Source organism: Ixodes scapularis, unplaced genomic scaffold (assembly GCF_016920785.2).
Source record: "Ixodes scapularis isolate PalLabHiFi unplaced genomic scaffold, ASM1692078v2 PGA_scaffold2__306_contigs__length_199485367, whole genome shotgun sequence".
In the NCBI taxonomy this organism is placed as follows: Eukaryota; Metazoa; Arthropoda; class Arachnida; order Ixodida; family Ixodidae; genus Ixodes; species Ixodes scapularis.
This window is the reverse complement of record NW_024609857.1, coordinates 127,757,528-127,777,264: the sequence shown is the minus strand read 5'-3', so window position 1 is coordinate 127,777,264 and position 19,737 is coordinate 127,757,528. Positions and strand designations below refer to the sequence as shown.

Below are 19,737 nucleotides of genomic sequence, written 5' to 3'. Positions count from 1 at the left end.
GAAAGTCTGGCAGTGTGTGTCAGAGGAACTGAAGACGGATAACTGTCAGCAGATCAGCGGTGTAGTAATCTACAAAGTTTTATTTTCTATTTCTCGCTTTACGAACGCGAAATAGAGGATAAGGACATGCGCTCGTCCCTGTCCACTCCTTCCTTTTCGAAAGAGTGATTTAGGACAAGCGGCGTGTCCTTGTCCACTCTAGAGTCTAGTCCACTCTTTCATGTTCGTCCTCTTTGTTTACGCATACAGGTTTGCTCAGTAGTATCTGTAGTGCCGACACTGAACAGGGTTCAATGCGAAGCCCAGTGAACACCACCTCTACCACCACGTAATGTCATCACAGTTGAATGGCGCCAATTCAACAATGGACCTTTTAGAGAGCCTCAAGTAAAAGAATGTGTTCAACTCAAACCATAAAGAGCGTTTGCAATTTAATGGTGGCGTCATAGATGACAGATTAACAAAAATTGCGTCGAAGAAAAGTGTTATTTTATTCTTTGCGTAAAACCAAGCATCTCCAGAGCTGTTTTTAACCGCAATTACGTTGGAAAACCGCACGTAGCCTCATACACCCACAGCAAAAATTTTGCGATTTAACGGCGCCCAGAGATTGCATGCGCATGGCTTTTTGTTTCTCTGTTTTCTTAGTACATAGGACAGATTGTATTTGGCTTTGCGGGGGGTGCAGGAACGTCGGCCGCAATGGGTGTGAGCGGTGAGGAGGCTAGCTGCTCAGCAAAGCTGGCCAACTTTGCTCCGAAGGCATCACATATCCAAATACTCTGTTTGTTCATAACAATCGTATGCATGCGAGTGCGGGAGAGTCAGAGGGGGATCCAACATAAGCCAGAGGTGCGCGTACACACCAGAGATCTGTGTAATAGTGACATTTAACTTGTCAGCTTTCTCTTTAAATACCGTATATATCTGGGAGGAGCGCAGAAAAAAGAAATGGTCTCGGAAGAAGTGGTCTTGGAAAAAATTTCCCCGGAGAAAATGGTTCGAAGTTCAAGGTTGAAGAAAATGGTCTCGTAAAAAAGGGTAAATTTGAAATATATTAGGGAGTGTTAGAATAGCGCACGCTAAAGCTTTGCGTGCGCAAAGAATAGCGTCGTCGCCACTGCGCATGCTCCGAACGCAAACCAGGTTTTGCGCTTTGCGTGCGCAATTTTAGCGCGCGCTATTTCCGACGACGCAAAGGGTCTTTGCGTCGTTCTCGTGCTGTGCGATAAGTTGCGAGAGGGCTAAAGCCAAGACCACAAGCCAAGACGATCCGTGTTCTAATCCGGCGGGAATAGGCAAATGGCGGCTCAGAAGGCAGCATAGGAAGGCAGCAGCCGCGGCAGGCGAGAGCCTCCTCGCGATTCCGCTTTTCTGCGCAAGATGACATTTCGCTGTTACAAGAAGTTCACGCCCTCAACCCGTTTGAGGACCCATCGCGATGGGCCCAAATCGCAAACAACCTTCTTCCAGCCACCGGCAAAAGTTTTAGCGCGCGAGTGGTACGCGACCGCCTCGACCTGCTGCTCGCGCAGTTTGCTGCAGAGGATCGTGCCAACTCAAGAAGGTGAGTGTGCTGCTCCATTTACTGCTAAAGATTATTTAAAGCAATGCGGCGTTAAAGTGTGTGCTTTGATCTGAGCAGCAGGTCGAGCTCAGTAGCTACTCTGTCGCAGTTCAGGCACCGAGGAGCAATATAGCGAAAAGGAACGCCTCCTCCAGGAGATCGCCGATCAGACAAGAGAATTTCACTACAAGTACAAGGCGGCGGCCGTCCGGAGAGCGGCCCCGTCACGCCAGAAGCTCACAGCCGCCGAACCAAGCGACGCGTCTGCGTTACGGGACACCGCCGCCGCAACCAACTTGGCATATTCCACGGCACGTCAGCTTTTTTTCTTTTTTTTTCTTTTTTTTTTTCTTTTTATTCATTAATGCTGGGCTCGTTCGATTTACCTGCACCAGCCTACACCGGTGCAGAAAAGGTTCGATGCAGAAAAGTGCAAGGCAGTGTTCCCAGCTTGTATTTTAAGACAGGCTGCACTCTTAACCCTTTGCCTACCGCAAAATTTTTGAAAAAGAAACGATTTGAAAATACCGAATTTCTTTATGTGCCTTATAAATTTAGTATGCAATACAAAGGCCAAAAACAAATGCCAAAATATTTATTCAATGAGAAAACTTTGAACAGACTGCAAAAGAAAAAGGGATTAAAGTTCGGCTTCACTGCATTACCGCAGACAGTTCACGTCACCTTGCACATGGACGTTCAGGCCGGGCGTAGCAGTACTGCAGACAATTCACATCACCTTGCACGCAAAGTGAATGCAAAACGTGGAGGAACTGGAGGAGGATTTTCTACATTGATTCTAGTCCAATGCCGATACGCCGACATGGTGTCCTCATTGAAATCGGAGTCGTCTGAGCTAAAATCCAATAACTCAGCTGCATCACTCTCGCTGTTCAATGAAAGATTCATTTCCTCGTCTTCTGAATTTGAAGAGACATCACAATATCTTCGTTTTCGCCCCAATTTTGAGGCAAGATCGTCCCTATGAACGATGCGACCAGAAGTTGACGCCTCCATTTTTAAATCCCCTGTTGTCTGCGTTGGAACAATTTTGTGCCAAATTCAGAAATTTACCAGGTTTTTGTTTTCCGTGAAGCGTTATCTGTCCACAGCAAAGGTCACTAGAAACACGTGGACTAGCCCAGTTCGTCCATGGTAGCGTATTGGAGCCCGAATCAACGTGGACGAGCCCAGCTCGTCTTCGTGAGGAGCGGTGCAAACAGTGTAAATGGACCCAGGTCGTCCATGGTAGGTAAAGGGTTAACTAGCATCTATGTGTTCACCGAGTGAAGCTGGTGCAGGAGAGGTAGGTGAATCGAACAAGCCGACTGTTAATTTCTTTCAAGATGGTTACAGAAGAAGAATGTAAACCAAGTATCACACATGTTGCACTTGCTGCAAAAACTTAAACAAAAGGTTTAAAAGAAAAAAGAATTTAGCATCATTTACAACATCTGGTGGACTTTCGCAGAATGGCAGCGCAACTGCGGACACATGCCGTGCCTCCACTTCCACTGATGCTGCTGCTGCAGCGTACGTGGCAACCTCTTCGGTTGTCGAAGTACCGGAAAGTGCTGGCAACATATGTAAGTGGGATCAGGGCGTCTTAATGCATATGTGTTTGTCTTAAAGGGCAACTCCGATCGAAAACCAAACCAAAATAAATGACAGGTATCGCTTTAGTAACTTCAAATATATCACAGCCGAAATTTTACGTCAAAGTGAAAATGCATATTCCACTAGGACTAATTTTAGTGATGTGACCAGTTGCTCTTTAGCAGGGGGCAAGCGGGTTAGCTTTTAGCCAAGGAACACTGGCACAGCACCCTTGTGACATTGGATCGCGGTGGAGCTGCGGTTGATTGGTTGTACCTCTCACCGCAGCGCCGCGGCGCAGTTGACGTCACGTCGCGACCGTAGGCTGATGATCAGCGTTCCATCCCTCTGGCGGATAGTTTTGGTTTTTCCGTAGACGCCCGAAATCAAACTTTGAGCCGTGATGTTTATAAAACTACACACAATATCGAGAAGAAAAAAAATTATACCTTGTAATTCAGAGACATTGCTTAAGGTAAAAACAGTTGTAATTCCAAATAAAAAAAAATATTGATTGAAGTTTCCCTTTAAGCATGTTTCACATGGTGCAATTAGCGGCTCCAGCGAACTATGGGGGCGCGGTGGTCAGGCAAAATGGCGGGCGAAAGGAGGTAGTTTTCGTTGTTCAGCACGCGGACCACCATAAATTTCTTGCACTGCAGCATAAAATCGGTGTTACATATGAAAGCAAAGCGATTATCGACAGTAGAAACTTTCGTCTGGTCAGTGCATAAAAATGACACGGTGGAAGCATAAAAATAACTACTGGAAACAATGAATGTTTCTATGCTGCCTGTGAGAACCAAGCAGCGATAGCAAACGGCAGAGTCGAAGTGACCTCCTCTCTTGCGCTTCTCAGCGTGGCCACTATGCAGCGTTGATTTCGCTGGAGTCACCAATTCTGCGGCCAAAATCACTGCCGCTAGCGGTCACAGCACCGCTAATGTGGAAGAGCTTTTAAGCTCGAGCTGTTAGCTTTAATGCATGGTACGGTTGCATTTTATGCTATCCATCTTTTTTTTTTGTTGGTATTTTTCCGATTGAAGGCCCATAGGTTTTCGGCTTTAGTTTATCATAGGCCGAGACAAGACATATGCCTACGCTTTTCATTATCATAGATGCTGTGGCCAGTCCTGCATACTTGAACCACCAATGGAAGCACCAATGGGAAACATAATATTTAAGAGTTAATTTCTTCAGAGGTGCTGCTTTTCATATTTTTTTCAGGGACCACTTGTGTTGTGGATACGGCAGAGCTCCTCTCGGCAGCAGATGCAGGCGAAACATATGAAATTGTTGGTCTTGACGTGAGCAGAGAGTTACCTGCAGCTGCCACGGGCACCCCTTCGATCGATGTTGGAGGCCATGCATCTGCAGCTTCACCCGAGCAGACCATGGAACCTGAAGCTAGCCGTCAGGTGCAGAGGGGTAAGCTCCAGGCTTCCCAAGCAGCTCAAATGTTCTATAAACCTCCTCAGAACATCTCTTGTGATTAGGTGAAGGGTTTGAGGTAAGGGGAGGTGCATGAACCAACACAAAGAGAGAAACATAAGCACTACCATTTGCAGTCGCCACGAACTGAAACCCACAGTGCCTGACATTGTTCGGAAAAAAAATTCTTGCTCTGTATGTTTGTATTTTGAAATACCTTTTTTACAGTTTTTACCAAAGTACCTCAGGGGTATCCTGTTACACAGAAGACAAGTCTATCTTAATATCTGTATCTAAGAAGAAAAGTTGAATATTAGTTGTGAACACTTAATGTAATTCACGTGCAGTAAAAGAAAATCTACTACGGTAATTCATTTCACAATCTGGGCACCTTGATCTCACCTCTGTTCTTCAAGACCTAGGTTGCCTGACATTCCTGTTGCCTTTGTGCTTCCTACGATCACTCTGTGCTCGTTCATGTGCTTTGTATTGGTGTGTTCCAGACTATATCATGACTCTATCATGTTTCCTGTGCCTGCATATCTTGTTGTGGGGCTTCTTTTCTTATAGGAAGCTAAGGAGGCTGCAGCAGAGTAAATGAAGTTGCTGAATATATTCATGTCAATTTGCAACTCCATGATATCCTTGCCCAACGTTATTCTGTCGGATCAGATATGCAGCTGGGCAAAGTGACCACAGTGTAGACCTCCAGGAAAGGTTTGTGCACATTTCTGGAGAAACATTTGTCTAACATGCATTTCATATGTTTTTCTTACAGGAAAAAAAAGAGAAAATGAGAATCTAATATTTTTTTAGAAAAGATTACAGTTTGAACAGGGCACCCGAGAGAGGGAGAACAAGCTGGAGGAGCGGCGCATTTCATTTGAAGAGAAGCGCCTCATCCTCGAGGAGAAGTGCCTGGCCCTCGACAGAGACAAGCTCGAGCAACAAGTTCGTGGGTGGGAGGAAGAGAGAGAGGAAAGAGCTCAAGAAAGGGCAGAAAGAGAAAGGGATCGTGCACAGGAAAGACACTTTTTTCTCGCACAACAGCAAGCCATGCTGGAGCTCGTGCAATCAATGATTGCTAATAAGTTCAAATAGACAGCAGGCTTTGAATTTTCACTTTTATTTGTTTAATTACCATAACATAAATATTTTTATATTCCTCCACACATCCTGCAAGTACAAATGTAGAAATGGAAGCTCCAATAAAGATTACTATAGCCAAAGAAAACTTGTTCAAAAGAAAATAACAGCAGCGTCTTTTAACTCGGCAATCAGAAAATGACTAGAAAGGCCACTTTATGGTAAATAAACAGTGTCACCAAAATTATGTAGAACATGCGAACTGTATAATCTCATGGGTACAATATCTTGACAGCAGCTAAAGAAGTGCTGCATGAAATAGCGCTTAATGTGCAACACTTAAAAAGATTAGAAAGACCACGTTTAGGAAAATTTACAGGGCCCACCAAGCCTATACGTGACATGCAAACTGTGTCTTATCTTATAAGAATGCTAGCTGCCACGGTTTCATGGAGGTAAAGCACCAGCCTACGGATACCCAGTTGGTTTGAATGTTTGTAGAGCTGCCCGCAGTCTGACGGAGGCTTATTGCAAAGAAGGTGCCATGATATTGAACTTTCTCTTGTACGTCGGAACATCTCCAGATGGATGAAATTAATCCTCAGTCCTGCACTGGGCCACGCCAGATACACTTTGTCGGTTTGGCACTTAGAATCCCCAAAAGTAGTGCTCAGTGGAATGGCCCAACCAGGGGAGGTAGCTCGCTCAAAGTCGAAATGGTGGCTGGGCCGGGGACAACACGGCAATTCTGCTTGATGCAGGTGGCGGCCAAAGGTGACTGCTGAAATCGTCAGTTATTGAAGGGCTCATTCAGTAAAAACATGGAACGCCCACTGATTGAGTCATCTAATCACTGACGGTTTAGGAAGTCACCTAAGCACCTTAATACGAAAGGGTGGTGATAAGTGTAGATTGCCAGCAAAACTGTTGTTTTCCTTGGCCTAGCTACAATTTCGGCCTTGAGCAAGCGACCTTTCCTGCTCAAGCTGTTCTATTGAGCGCTATGTAAGGGAGCACTGATCTTACGAGATAAGACACAGTTTAAGTGTTCCATATAAGTTTGCTGAGCACTGTACCAAGAGTATCTTAAAGGTTGTGTCTGTCCCGTACAGAGGGTTTCAAGTATTGCCCCAAGTTGGGTGCACGGAGCCCAAAGAACATACCAGTCTGGCTACCGTACAGGCATGTATGACAGTTTGTAAAAATTGCGCCCACCCGATACATTCTCCCCACATCCTGCAAGTACAGCTTCTGATTTTTTTTGAAGTCCAGGAATGCGAACTCGGATACTATTTTGCCGAACCCCCTCTCAACAGCTTGTCGCACAGTACTCATGCCACTGTTGAAGAGCACTTGCTGTTGAGTGAGGGTGGCACCTCCGTACGGCCTCATCAGAAGCCGCCGTAATGGGTACGCTGGGTCGCCGTAGATGGTGTAAGAGCGGCCCTGCACAAGCTTTCCAGCTTTCCGTGGAGGCCACTTTTGCACAAAATGCCTTCATAAAACAGAAACAAGAAGGCACTGTACTTTTTACCACTTTTAAAAACAGAAGTTGCATGGTATTGATTCGCCAGTCTGCTCATTTGACGTGCTCCGTTTTGCAATGCAGTGTGAATGCTGCATTACAATACTTTGTCCTCTGTAAAACAGCACACTCTTTCAGAGCTAAGTAAATATTTTCGCAGCGAACCTCGAAGAAAGCAAGGGCTGCATAAATCGGAAGAGATATAGTTAAGTCGGAACATGCCACTGCATCTTAACCAAAAATGAAGCACAAAACAGCATTTCAAGGCTTATTATTTAAGCTCGGCGACTGGACTAGCTCATTTGAAAGAATTGCATTAATAATTGTATTGAACACATGATTTCCTTCGTGATTTCTATTTGGTTCGCTGCTACCTCTATAGCAAGACTGCTTATTCAGTGTTGCTACAGAGTTGAAATGCTGATTAATGGGAAGTGTTAATATCAAACGTGGAAGCATGCAGGTCCAGAACAGCTGCACCCACCAGCGTCATGTCTGTGTCCCGGGTAGGGACCATCAAGTTGGCAGATGATGCCGTTTGCACACATTATTGACTGGTACTTCAATGCGTGCAGCCTCTTGTGTCCGGAAAAGTAGATACGCTGGTTGGTGGAAGGGCGGCAGATGGGCCTCGCCGTCCCATCCACGAAGCCCCAGCAGTTTGGGAGGGGTGCACCTCGGGCATGAACGGCCTGCAATAATGGTACATTCTTAGCGAGACCTTCATGGTATCTAAAACATGATTTGCTTTGATCAAATGTCTTGTTTTTATATTTAATTTTATTCTCCAACTGCTTGGTGTCAGTATTCCTTATTTGTAGTATTGATGAGTTTAAATGCAGCTTTTTATTTTCTTTATTTTAACATCTTGCCAGCTTTGAGGCCAAAGCAGGTTGGTAGGCACACTTAAGTATTAAAAATGTTATCAAGAAAACCATGCACATTTTCACTATTTAGAGCTTGTGTGGATAGGCAGTTCTATTCTTCAATACATTTAACAGAAAGGATTTTAAAAGAGTCCATATTGAAGCGATAAGGCTCATTAAATGTGTTATGTTTTGTTCTAGTTGTGTTACCGAAGTTTGCATATGTAGCATATTTATTAATATCAATTGAATAACGACCATATAGCAAGACCTTATCAGTGTACTTTCTCCCATGCACAGGAAGTGTTTTTTGTAGTATACAAATGTGTCATGAAATAAAATCTATTACTAAACAAACATCCTTCTTTAAGCTGTATGTTTTTTCTAAATTAGTTCCGTTCAGCAGTTCTGGGTAACATATTCGACCTCCTTAATCGGAAATGAAAACAGTAGGCACGAATTTCTTTGGGGGGAGGGGGAGGGAGAAGAGGTCTGAGGCTGGGAGGGAGGGGGGGGGGGGGGGGGGTAGGATGTTCATGACTTGTGTAAAGAGGGGAGGGGAGTCAAAATGCATGTGTATATTATATGGTTGACTAGATATTGGGGAGGGGGGCTTAAAGCTTCTGACTAGGCTACTGAACACCAATAATGGCAAGTATTATTATGTGACACTCCAAGCATTGAATATTGCAAAGCGTTTTATGAAATGCCGGCCAAATCACTCCAGCAAAAAGTGTGTATCGCACAGAGAAAAACTTGTCATATTGGTCTCTGCCAAAGAGTCTCTTTAAGAAGATGAATAAACTTTGTTGCAATTAGGTTCTTAATTACTTTTGTATTCTTTTTAATTAGGAAACATTAAAACCGTTAGATATGAAAAAAAAATAGCATTAAGTCAGTGCACCTTACAGAAATATTAGGCGCGTGCGACATCCCCCCCCCCCCCCTTCCAAAAAAAAACGGAATTGGGTTGAATATATAGGTTCTGGTTTTCTATGGGAACGCATCTTTGCGTCGGCGGTCCTGTTCCTCGTGGGCAAATTAAGCAACTACCGTGCGTAATTTGACCACGTGCGCTACGCTTACTTCTACGAGGGAGGTGAGGAGATAGTCACACGCTTTGACCTCGGGGAAGAGGACTGCTGGTGCGGAGATGCGTTTTGATAGGACACCGAAACTTAAAAACACATCCAATAGTTAATTTTTTTCAGAATGTCGTAAAATGCTGCGCACGTTTTTCTTAAAATTAATGGTTTAAAAACGCCACTCTGTTAACGAGCAGACTTACTCTTGCGAAGCGTTCCAAGTCGCCCAAGCTCAGCCAGCTGTGGGTGGTCAGGTCGTCCAGCAAGTGACCAAAGGTGCCGTCGATGTGCTTGAGCACCTAACCGACGATGCTCGACATTGCCGACGAATGACGGCCGAAGATCGGCTCCAAATCCCACCAGCGGTTTGAGTAGGCAAGTCGGCGCAGGCACATAAGGAGGGCCTCCTCCCCGCTAACAACAACCCCCTGGCTGCTGTACACCACCTTTGGCGTCAGCAGGACGTCATTTAAGAGTCCAAAATCGTCCTTCTCAAAGCGAAACATACGCCGAAAGATCAGGTCGTCGAGTTTGGCGACATCCAGGAGCCCCCCACTTGACTTGTATCTATGCGGTTCTGGCTCCCGGTATTGGAGGAACATGCCCTCCAAATCGCTCCACGACATGTTCATATGCAGAAGATGGTCAACCAGCACACTGGATCGCGATAACGAAACCGAAACCACGCCGCGTACGTTGGTACGCATTGAAGTCGGAGTTGTGCGGTTGCGCTGGGTTCACAGCATGAAGTGCTGCCTGTGCTGCGTCATTAAGTGCTTCAATAGTTATGCGTCGTATCTCGCGGAGACAAAGTTTCACAGTTTTTCACCTCGCCGATGTTTTGTGGGACAGCGACAACGGTGGACCCGGGCCGTACGACGCGAGAAATTTAGTCTCCCGATCATGTCTGCCACTGTGTCGGCGCGGCTGACATATTCTGCACTGCCGCTTTGCGCACTGCGTTTGTTTTCGTACCAGTAACGCCTACATATCTCAGCTCGAACTGAAATGCCATCCCACACTCGCGGGTATGCAGTGTGAATTTCGTTGGAGGACTGCCCTCCAAAGAAGTTTCGTCCCCATCGTACGCCGAACTAGTATGGCACGCAATCTGTATGTCATGAAAAAAGATTTGTACGTTAAAAAAGTGTCAATATAAATCTAAAGATAACAACAATGAAACTCGGAATCATTGGAGAATCGACGTTTGAGTATGGAAGTTTATGTGGTGTGCTTTCTTTCTTGATCAGCCTCCTTTTGGAGGTGGAAACGCTGACGCCCCGAGGTCTGTAGACAATATTTTTTTTTCTCGGCTTTAGAGCCACCTATAGCAAAGTGGTTCGAACTGGAAGTACCGTCCACTGGTCCCTTCCTACCTGTAAAGTGCGCACCTCCCGCAATGAGTGCTATTACCTGACAGCCTTTGACGCTCAAAGCAGTTCCCATTTAGTTACGCCGCCCAAACTAAATTTCCACCTGGTTTCGTTATGCCAACTCTTTTTGTTATAATAAGTGTTGGGCCAAGTGACGGTCATGTCAAATTACCTGTGCGCCGAAAATCAGCACCTCGCACAACAGGTTGTTACGCAACAGCTGACCGCAAAAGCCCTTGGCGGCCAAACCGTGTGTTGGCCGACAACTTTGTTTTCGCGGCTTTGAAACCACCTTTCGTAAAGTTGTTTCAATTGGAAGTACAGTCCACTAGTCCCTTCCTACTTCTAAAGTCTCCACCTCCCCCGACCAGTGTTATTCTCTTGGCAGCCTTTTCATGGTCAAAACCGGTTCCCATTGAGTTACGCCGCCCAAACCAAATTTTCACCTGGTTTCCCTATGCCACCTTTTTTTTTTTTGTATAATAAGTGCTGTGTCATGTTACTGTCAAGTCCAAGCACCTGTGTGCCCAAATCTGCACTTTGCACAGCCCGCTATAACACAACATTTTGGGTCCAATATTGGATATCCCGTACAGCTTTATTTCTTTATTCGTTAAAAACATAACTTTCACGCCTGCTGTCTTAAAGACACTTGGCACTCTTCGTGCAAAAACTTAGTGAACACCTCACTCGCCTCCAAATATCATGGTTCCAGCAGTCCTAGGTTTACAGCGACGAGCGAAATAAATTTCCCATTCAGAGTAATTATGGTGGTGGCCGTCTTGTTTTTCGGAAAATTGCTCCAACTCCTTTTTCGGCCGCGACTAGAGAAATTATCCCTAATAACGACTCAAACTCAATATATAAGAAGTGGAGAACAGCCAAATGCCCTTCTGCCCCAGAACTCATGCAACGTCACCCTCAACTTATCGGCTCAAAAAGCAAAAGTTTCGTCCGTGCGCGCTTCCGCCGCCACAGCTTTTCATGCGAAAAGGCGCCGCAGGCTGCTGAACGCGCCTCACAGTCGAACGCCAGCCCCTCCGCTAGCGGCGCTGCGCGCGTTTTTGAAAGCGCCCCCTATAGTTCCCGCACGGAGTGTATACGTTAAAACACGTTTAAAAGATGTTTGTTGTGACAAAAAAATGTTTTTTTTTTGTTTTTTTTTTTTAATTTACAGCATTTCGCGTGCCTTTTGAAATGCGAGAATTGCATTACTAGCTGCAACTACATCTTGGCGGCGCTGCAAGCGCGCGACGTTGCGTTTTGCGTCGCCGCGGGGAAACCAGGGAAACGCTATTCTAAAACTCTCTTGCCTAGCGAGCGCTAACGCAAGCGCTAAATTTAGCGCGAGCGTGCGCTAAAATTGCGTACGTTATTCTAAAACTTTTTCTATTGCTTCACCTTTTTTAGAGCGCAGCCCTTAAAGGGACACTGAAGGCAATTTCGGATATTTTTTTGGCGATTGAACTAGGTTCCCGGCACGCCTCAGGCTACGATGCCCAAATTTCAGCCAAAACCGGCGCTTGTGTGCCGCGCAAATCAATTAAACAGTCGCGGTAATAGAGAGTTTTAGGGAACCGGAACAAAATACGATCGATAAACAAAAACGATCGATACCTTGGATCGGGCGTGTGGACCGATCGTGTGCCCTAAAACGGCTTTGGGGGAACCGTATTTGCAGGCGATAGCAGACGATCGGTACAGGTCGCGCCCCCTGGCAACGGAAACCTGCATCCGCCTCATCGAGAAAAGACAAATTTGCGTGTGTTTGTATAAATCGCAGAAACTCAAGTAAATAAAGATCGCACCCTAAATACATATAGAACCAAAAATATAGTATACCTACTTATAGTTCGTCTCGTTTTTTTTTTTACTGGAATGAATGCGCTTCCGTAACACAAAACCTGGCGCACCACGGCGTGTCGCCCCTAGCACAGCGAAGTTCTAAAATGTTCGTCTGCTAAAGAAGCAGACGAGCTTTCCGGCAACAATGGCGCTCTATTCTTTTTACCATGACTTGGAGTTGGCTCTATTCAGCGAAAGAAATTTAGAAAAAGTGATTTTGTACGACTGTCTGCGCACTAAGTGTAGCGTGAGTCTCTTTTGAACTTCCCGCTTTCTATAAGCGAGGCACGCACGCGCGTGCCGTGGGGCCCGTGACTTGTGCAGGGGCACGAGGGAATAAACATTCCTTTTGGTTTGCCGTGACACGGAGTCAGTCGCATTTCTTTTGGGTGCCACCGAGCACCGATACACTAAAGCCTGGTTCAGACAGTTGCGTTTGGCTGCGTTTGACTGCGTTGCGGCAACGAGAAACCAGGACATCCCTGCTGCATATGTCATGTGCCAAGAGGATTCCTTGAATTGGATTCCATGCTTCATACGAAGCACAGTTGTGCCGGTGACTCGCTCTCGGTTCTCGACGCAACGCAGTCAAACGTACTCAAACGCAAGTGCCTGAACCGGCCTTAAGAGAAGGCGCTTGTTGGCGGCAAGGCATAGGACGTTCAACTTGGCGTAGCTTTTGAGTAAACAAAAAAGTTGTGACACCAGGAATGATGTGCGGATACCACGAATAATGTTCCAGCGTATTATTTTTTTCTTTCAGTTTGTCAGATTTATATACTTGTGGAATAAAATAATGCCTTGACCGTACATAGTAACTTGTTTTCTAATAAATCATGCGTTCTCAGCGGCCAAGCTTCGGTGTTTTACATCAACCAAATATGATGTTTACACCAACCACGTCCTGATATGCTGAAACGTTGCCGAAAGCAAACTCGATTTGGCACAAGAACACGCTCGCGCGCGCTTATCATCAACATTCGAAGTCGTCTGCTAGCGATCCTGTCTCTTTCCCTCGAGGCCCAATGCAGGATCGAGTATTAAGAAAGCTATGCACAAATAAAACTAGAAATATTAAATCTCGAAGAAAATACAAAAATAACCAAAATATACTCACTTTCTCAAGTTGATGCGGTCATTTTTCTTGTAAAAAGCTAATTCAATTCAATTTTCAATTCAATTTTCAATTTAATTCAATTTTCATTTTAAGATCAAGTCATACAAAATAAAGAGCTGGCCCACAAAAGCAGCATTCTGCTTATATGTGGGGCCAGGCGACCAACTAAAATACATGTTGTTACAAAAAACAAAACAAAAAAAATAAAAAAAAAAATAAAACACTCCGCAGCACAAAAAAAAATGAAAGGAACACAAAATTAGCAGCACAAATAAATACAAAAAGGAACACTTTAGAGCATGAAATATAGGTGTTTATAGCCAAGTCTACTCACGCAACCACGAAATAAAAGTACGAAATATCTCCAACGGTTAGGCTACGATATCTACAGCTCAGATGCTTGACACCAATTCCTTAGTTTTCTTTTTAGTACCCTAGTGGATTCTATATTCATAAGGGACTCTGGGAGTTCGTTAAATAAGGAAGGAATGTAATGATTTCTGTTTTTCTTACCATACAGTGTGTATATTTTTGGAATGACGTATCTTTCAGTACGTCTCAAATCTCTATGTTTATTATCGAGGAGGTCAATCCGCTCCTTCGCTCCTCGCAACGAGAAGTTCTTTTTCAACGCTGCGTCATTTCAAAGTGCTGGAGTGAAAAAAGAGTAGCGCCTAGCACCTCCCGAAGTAGAAAGATGTTGCCTTCTGCTGCAAACCGCTTGCGAGGAGGAGGCGGAGAGACGGAGGTAGATGCGGCGCTCATGTTGCTCTCTTACGGTACAGATAGCAGACGATCACGGTCGTACGCCCGCGTACCGATCGTTGCGCCGTGTACGGTACGACCACGAAAAAAATATAAAGGAAAACCTGTAACTTTACTGCTGAGCACTTATTAAAACTATCCCCAATATTCAAAGCGCTCGTTTTATAGGATATATGGGATTAGCATTTGTACAGAAATTTTTAATTCATGCAATCACGGGACTGGGCGCCATGACGAACGGTCACGTTTTGAAGTGCGTGCGCTTGTTTATGCTTTGGTTTGCGCTCTCAACGCTTAGGTACTCTTCGCCTGCGGCGCTCTTTCCACGCAAACACCTCGCGACGCAACATGACCATCGTCAAGCATACTTCGATCGTCTGGAGTGGAGCACAGCGGCGGCACTCACTCGCGGATTTGCTAAGCCTACCCGCTTCGGCCCGAACCCGTCACCGGCGAAAAACCGGACGTACTGCCGCCCGACCTCCGTCCTTCAACCTCATGTGTGCTTGATTCTGCTCTGTGCTGGCGATGTACCGCTCAACCCGGGACCGTGTCCTACTTGTCCTCGCTGCTGCAAGCCGCTCTACGACAGCGTGGCGGCGTTACAATGCGACGGGTGCAACATCTGGGTCCACAGGAAATGTGAGCAGCTCTCACTGCCTACCTATCGGCGTCTGTCGAACTGCACAGAACCATGGTACTGCGGCGTGTGCCAGCTGCCATCGTTCGACGACAGCCTTTTCGAAGCGCCGAAGCAGCCTGCACTAACGACGATCGCATCACCTACCACAGCCGGGGACAGACCAACGGCTCCCGGTACCACGGAAACAAGGAAAACAACCTCCTTCTGGTTCTCCAACCTCAGGTCCGTGAAGAACAAAATGCTGGAGTTCCGGGTGCTCACTGAGTCCCGCCCCAACACCATATTCGCCTTGTGTGAGACTTGGCTGGACAACTCCATTTACGACAGCCAGCTCGTCGACCTGACACGGTTTAAAGTCTACAGGAAAGATCGTAACAGGTCTGGTGGTGGAGTTCTCGTCGCCATACCGTCGTCAATCACATGCACTAGAAGACACGACCTAGACCGGAACGACCTCGAGGCCATTTTTGTGGACCTTCATTCAAAACAGGGCCTTCTACATCTCTGTGTTGCGTACTGTCCCCCCAGCAAGAAAACAGAAAGCTACGATTTGTTACAGTCAGCTCTGTCCTCCGTTACCCTCTCAAAGAAGAAGTACTCCAACGTGCTAGTTGTCGGAGACTTCAATGCGCACATTAATTGGTCAGACTTAAGCTCTCCCAAGCCCACAGGACCATCTGACACTGTCCTCCTCGACCACATAGAAACACTCGGACTTACCCAAGTATGCAGCGAGCCAACTTACGTCACCACCAATAACCAAGTTTCTTTCCTCGACCTCATGTTCGTCTCTAACCCCACACTCGTCTCAAATTGTTTCACAGAACCCAGCCTCACGGGCTCTGACCACAAAGCATTGACTGCGACCACATACCATCATTTGCCTAAATCTGGTCCTCATGCCAGACGCCTCCATAACTTTGCAAGATTGGACACCAACCACCTGAATTCGCTTATACACCTCGCCCCTTGGGGCATGGTGTTCCAAGACAACCATGAAGACCCATATGACATATGGCTCGACTTTATGCACGCCATCGAAGCTGAATGCGTCCCCTCCAGAAAAAGCCGAAACAAACCCCGAGCGCCCTGGATAACAAAGGAGATACTGCTCCAAGCCCGACGGAAGCGTCAGCTGTTCGCACAAGCAAAGCGAAACAGCTGTCCCTTTACACTTGAGGCAGCCCGCACCCTCCAGAGAAACCTGAAAAAACAGATAAGAAAGTCTCACCAAGATTATGCTTTGGACATGGCACAACGGGCTGTAAGGGATCCAAAGATATTTTGGGCCTATGTAAGGCGTAACAAACAGAACACGTCTGCTCTAAACATATGCCAGGACGGCAAGGCTCTGAGCGACTTGGAGACTGCGGAACTTTTTAGCAAGCACTTCGCCGCAGCATGGACACCACCCTGCAGCCTCTCATCACAACCAGAAACTTGCCCATCATCATCGCAGTCGGCCTCCTCGCCCCGCTTAGCCAGTATCCTTATCAACGAGGATGATGTCAAGGAGGCTCTCACCCGACTGAGTCCTTCACAGTCGCCCGGTCCTGACGGCATCCACCCTGCGCTCCTTAAAGCATCTGGTCAACAACTAGCCCCATTACTGGCCCGACTGTTCCAGCAGCTCTTGGACACTGGGTGCGTCCCCGCCCCATGGAAGCAGGCTTATGTCACTCCCATCTACAAAGGGAATGGATCCCCAGCAGACAAGCCAGAATCCTACAGACCAATCTCAACAACATCAGTCGTCTGCCGTACCATGGAGCGAGTGTTAAACTCTGCCCTACACAGATACTTGAACGCCCACACTCTTCTGTCTCCAGCGCAGCATGGCTTTCGCCCTGGTCGAAGCTGTGAAACTGCCCTGCTCACTGCTGTTCACCAGATCAGTGACAGCCTGGACAACTCCACGCCATGCGAACTGGTACAGCTCGATTTTACCAAAGCGTTTGATAAAGTAGACCACCAGCTCCTGATAACCAAACTGGAAAGCACCGGTATCGAGGGTCCCCTCCTTCGCTGGCTATCTAACTTCATCCTGCAGAGACAACAAAGTGTGACATTCCACGGGTCAAGGTCCCAATCCCGAACCGTTCAATCTGGAATCCCCCAAGGCACAGTACTTGGTCCAACCCTCTTTTCAATCTTTATCAACGATATCGTCCAGGTTATAGACTCCGCCACCATCATGTACGCTGATGATCTCACCCTCCTTCAACCGATTCAATCCCAGGAAGACTATAAACAACTGCAACAAGATCTTGATCACATCCAAGCCTGGACGATCAGAAACAAATTACCCCTGAGTGCATCAAAATCTGCTACAATTCACTTCACCACAAAAAGGAAAGCACAGAATCCACCAGTAATTTTAACTGTTAATGGAACTCCATTGGAACAAAAGGAGAACATAACCCTGCTGGGTGTCACCCTTGACAGCAAATTGAGCTTTACTGCACACGTCCACTCCGTCGCCTCACGTGCACGGCGGATGCTGGGATTCGTGCAAACTATCAGTAAGGGTCTGGGGCCTGCTGTGCTGGCGCAGCTGTACACTGCACTGGTCCTGCCCCTATTAGAGTATTGCTCGCCTATCTGGTCGCCACAGGGAGCCTCAGCTCAGGCGACACTAGAGACCATCCAGCGGCGAGCAGCTTACGGCGTCTACTGCCGAACCTCTCCAAGTCCTCGCTTTTTGCCACGGGACATCTCGACAACCCAGCTCTTGAGAGCAGCCAAGTGGAGTACTCTGTCCCGCCGGCGAGATGTAGCCACCCTACGGTTGCTGGCTCAGGTGATTGGTCCTGGGATTTCGCAGGATGACTACCTTCGCTCTGTGCCCCGTCGCAACGAACGAACCGGGCGCATAGACCCTCTCTTCGCTCGGACCCAACGGCACGACAACTCATGTCTCCTCCGGGCTGTGAGACTTTGGAGGTCCCTGCCTGATGCCATCACCAGCTTGCCCATCACAGACAGAGACGAGGTGACACAGTTCTGCAAGGCAGCAGCCAAACACCTCTAAACACCCACGATGTCTTGCATACCTCATCATACGTCACCCACCTCACTTTTCACCCTCTTCACCATCCCATCATCATCGTCCCACACTTCTCAAGCCAAGAAGCCTCGCATCGCCATCATCGTCTAGCTGGCCACATAGGCACATATGTGTACGGGCGGAAACGCCTTCTATGCGACCTGTACTTAAATGTACAAATAAATATCTATCTATCTATCTATCTAACATTTTTAAACTAAAAAGTATCCAGAGCCTTGATGCAGAAGGCTGTTGCTCACTCTGTTGCCATTACAGATAATCCTCAGTCATAACAGCAGCTGTAAAAAACGGGTGATAAGTGCTCAAAAATGCACATCCAATGTTTGTATAAAAAGAAGAAAAAAAAAAAGCTTATAATATGTAAAAAAAAAAAGGTGACTGGGCCAGCGGGATTCGAACTCGACACAACCGGTCCTCTACGAGCTCAAGAAATCGGCGCTCCAACCCACTGAGCTACCGAGCAGACGATTTCTAGCACCGCTAAACACCGATTTATTTCTATTTAAAAAGTCCTATTACGTTTTGTTTTTTATTCTTTTTCTTTTTTGCTGACTCCAACTTTATGGACTTGCTGTCACACATGGCGCTCCTGCCAGGCACTGACACGATTTATTTTATTCATGTTCATGTTTGTAGCCCCGGCACGCTCTCTCCGCCAGCGAAATCGCCGTTTTGCTAACCAAGCGAGACTGTCCATGTCGGCCATTGGTCGTGCCGGTCGTGCCGGTCGTGCCTTACGGTTCCACCAGCGCATTACGGTAAGATCGCAGAAGACAGGCGCATGCGCAGTTCGTACCGGAGGGCCCATCGTACCGTATCGGATGTGCAAAAACGGTTCCCTAAAAAACTCTAATAATCGTACCGGGGATCGATCGAGGCGACGCCCCGAGCGTTGCGGGAGAAACCAGCAGAAGCGGAGGTCACGTGACCCTGCGGGGCCTGGAAGCGTGACGTCACAAGAGACGTGTCAGCGATTGGTCGAAACGAGAAACGCCCTCGGTCACGCTTTGGTTCGTGGTTTTTATGAATACTGTTCTGATTCCACTTGAACAACCATGAAAACTATAAATCGAACCAAAAATGATAACTAAACCGTAAACAAAACTCCCTAATTATTTTTCTCTTTGCTACACTGCACGCGAAACGGGCAACGAGCAACTATGGGCAAACAAAATATATAAAATAAAGAACACCGCGCGGAGCACGCGGGAGTTTTTTGGTTCTGGTTTCAGATGTCTGTGCCGTGTTTACTTTAGGAACACGGCACTCGAGGGATTCTGCAAAGCGGTAGTCGTGCCAAAATTGTGCGCAGTTGAAGGATGTTCGAACGGTCGACTGAAGACCCGTGATCGTTCGGGCGACGCTAGTTTTCACCTACTCCCAAGCGATGAAGTCTCTGGTTGAACAGAGTTGTCTTGCGCAGAGGTCTTGGCGATGGCGTCAGAATTTGTTTGCTACGTTTTCGGTCAGGAGATTTTGAACAGAACCTTCAGGTTAGCCGGAGTCTCGGCGTAGGTGTGAGGCGAATCACTCTGGGTCGGCGGCAATTCTGCGGCGTCCTCATAAAGAGGCATTCCAGAGTTCCGTGTCCTTAGGAGCATCTCCCGTTCTGTTGGTGTCAGGTCACTGAACGGGAGCCCGAATTAGCTCGCGAGAGCGGCATTGCCGTCCATGTTGGTCCGACCACTGTGGGTCCGATGAAACGACCGCGCTACCGCGCTGCTATAACCCACCGCGGTAACCAGAGTCTCGACGCCCTAAATGCTGCCGG

General features: G+C 46.9%; 2 protein-coding genes across 4 annotated transcripts; both read left to right on the top strand.

Moving 5' to 3' along the window:
• The first annotated feature begins 1,275 nt into the window (after positions 1–1,275).
• Positions 1,276–8,423, top strand: LOC115308538. Of its 3 annotated transcripts, XM_042292018.1 has the most exons (5): positions 1,288–1,567; positions 1,682–1,878; positions 3,039–3,153; positions 4,391–4,591; positions 5,373–8,423. In XM_042292018.1, the coding sequence occupies exons 1-5, from the start codon at positions 1,384–1,386 to the stop codon at positions 5,408–5,410; spliced, it is 735 nt and encodes a 244-aa protein (XP_042147952.1). In that variant the 5' UTR covers positions 1,288–1,383; the 3' UTR covers positions 5,411–8,423. The 3 variants fall into 3 exon arrangements, 2 of the variants coding, with proteins under 2 accessions (XP_042147951.1, XP_042147952.1); XM_042292017.1 differs by having other exon boundaries at positions 1,276–1,567; positions 4,391–8,423; XR_005714942.1 differs by lacking the exons at positions 1,682–1,878; positions 5,373–8,423 and having other exon boundaries at positions 1,296–1,567; positions 4,391–4,592.
• Positions 8,424–14,486: 6,063 nt separating this feature from the next.
• Positions 14,487–16,866, top strand: LOC120837605. Its single transcript, XM_040207095.1, has 2 exons — positions 14,487–16,543; positions 16,734–16,866. Exons 1-2 carry the CDS (start codon positions 14,487–14,489, stop codon positions 16,864–16,866), a joined length of 2,190 nt encoding a protein of 729 aa, XP_040063029.1.
• The last annotated feature ends 2,871 nt before the right edge of the window (positions 16,867–19,737 follow it).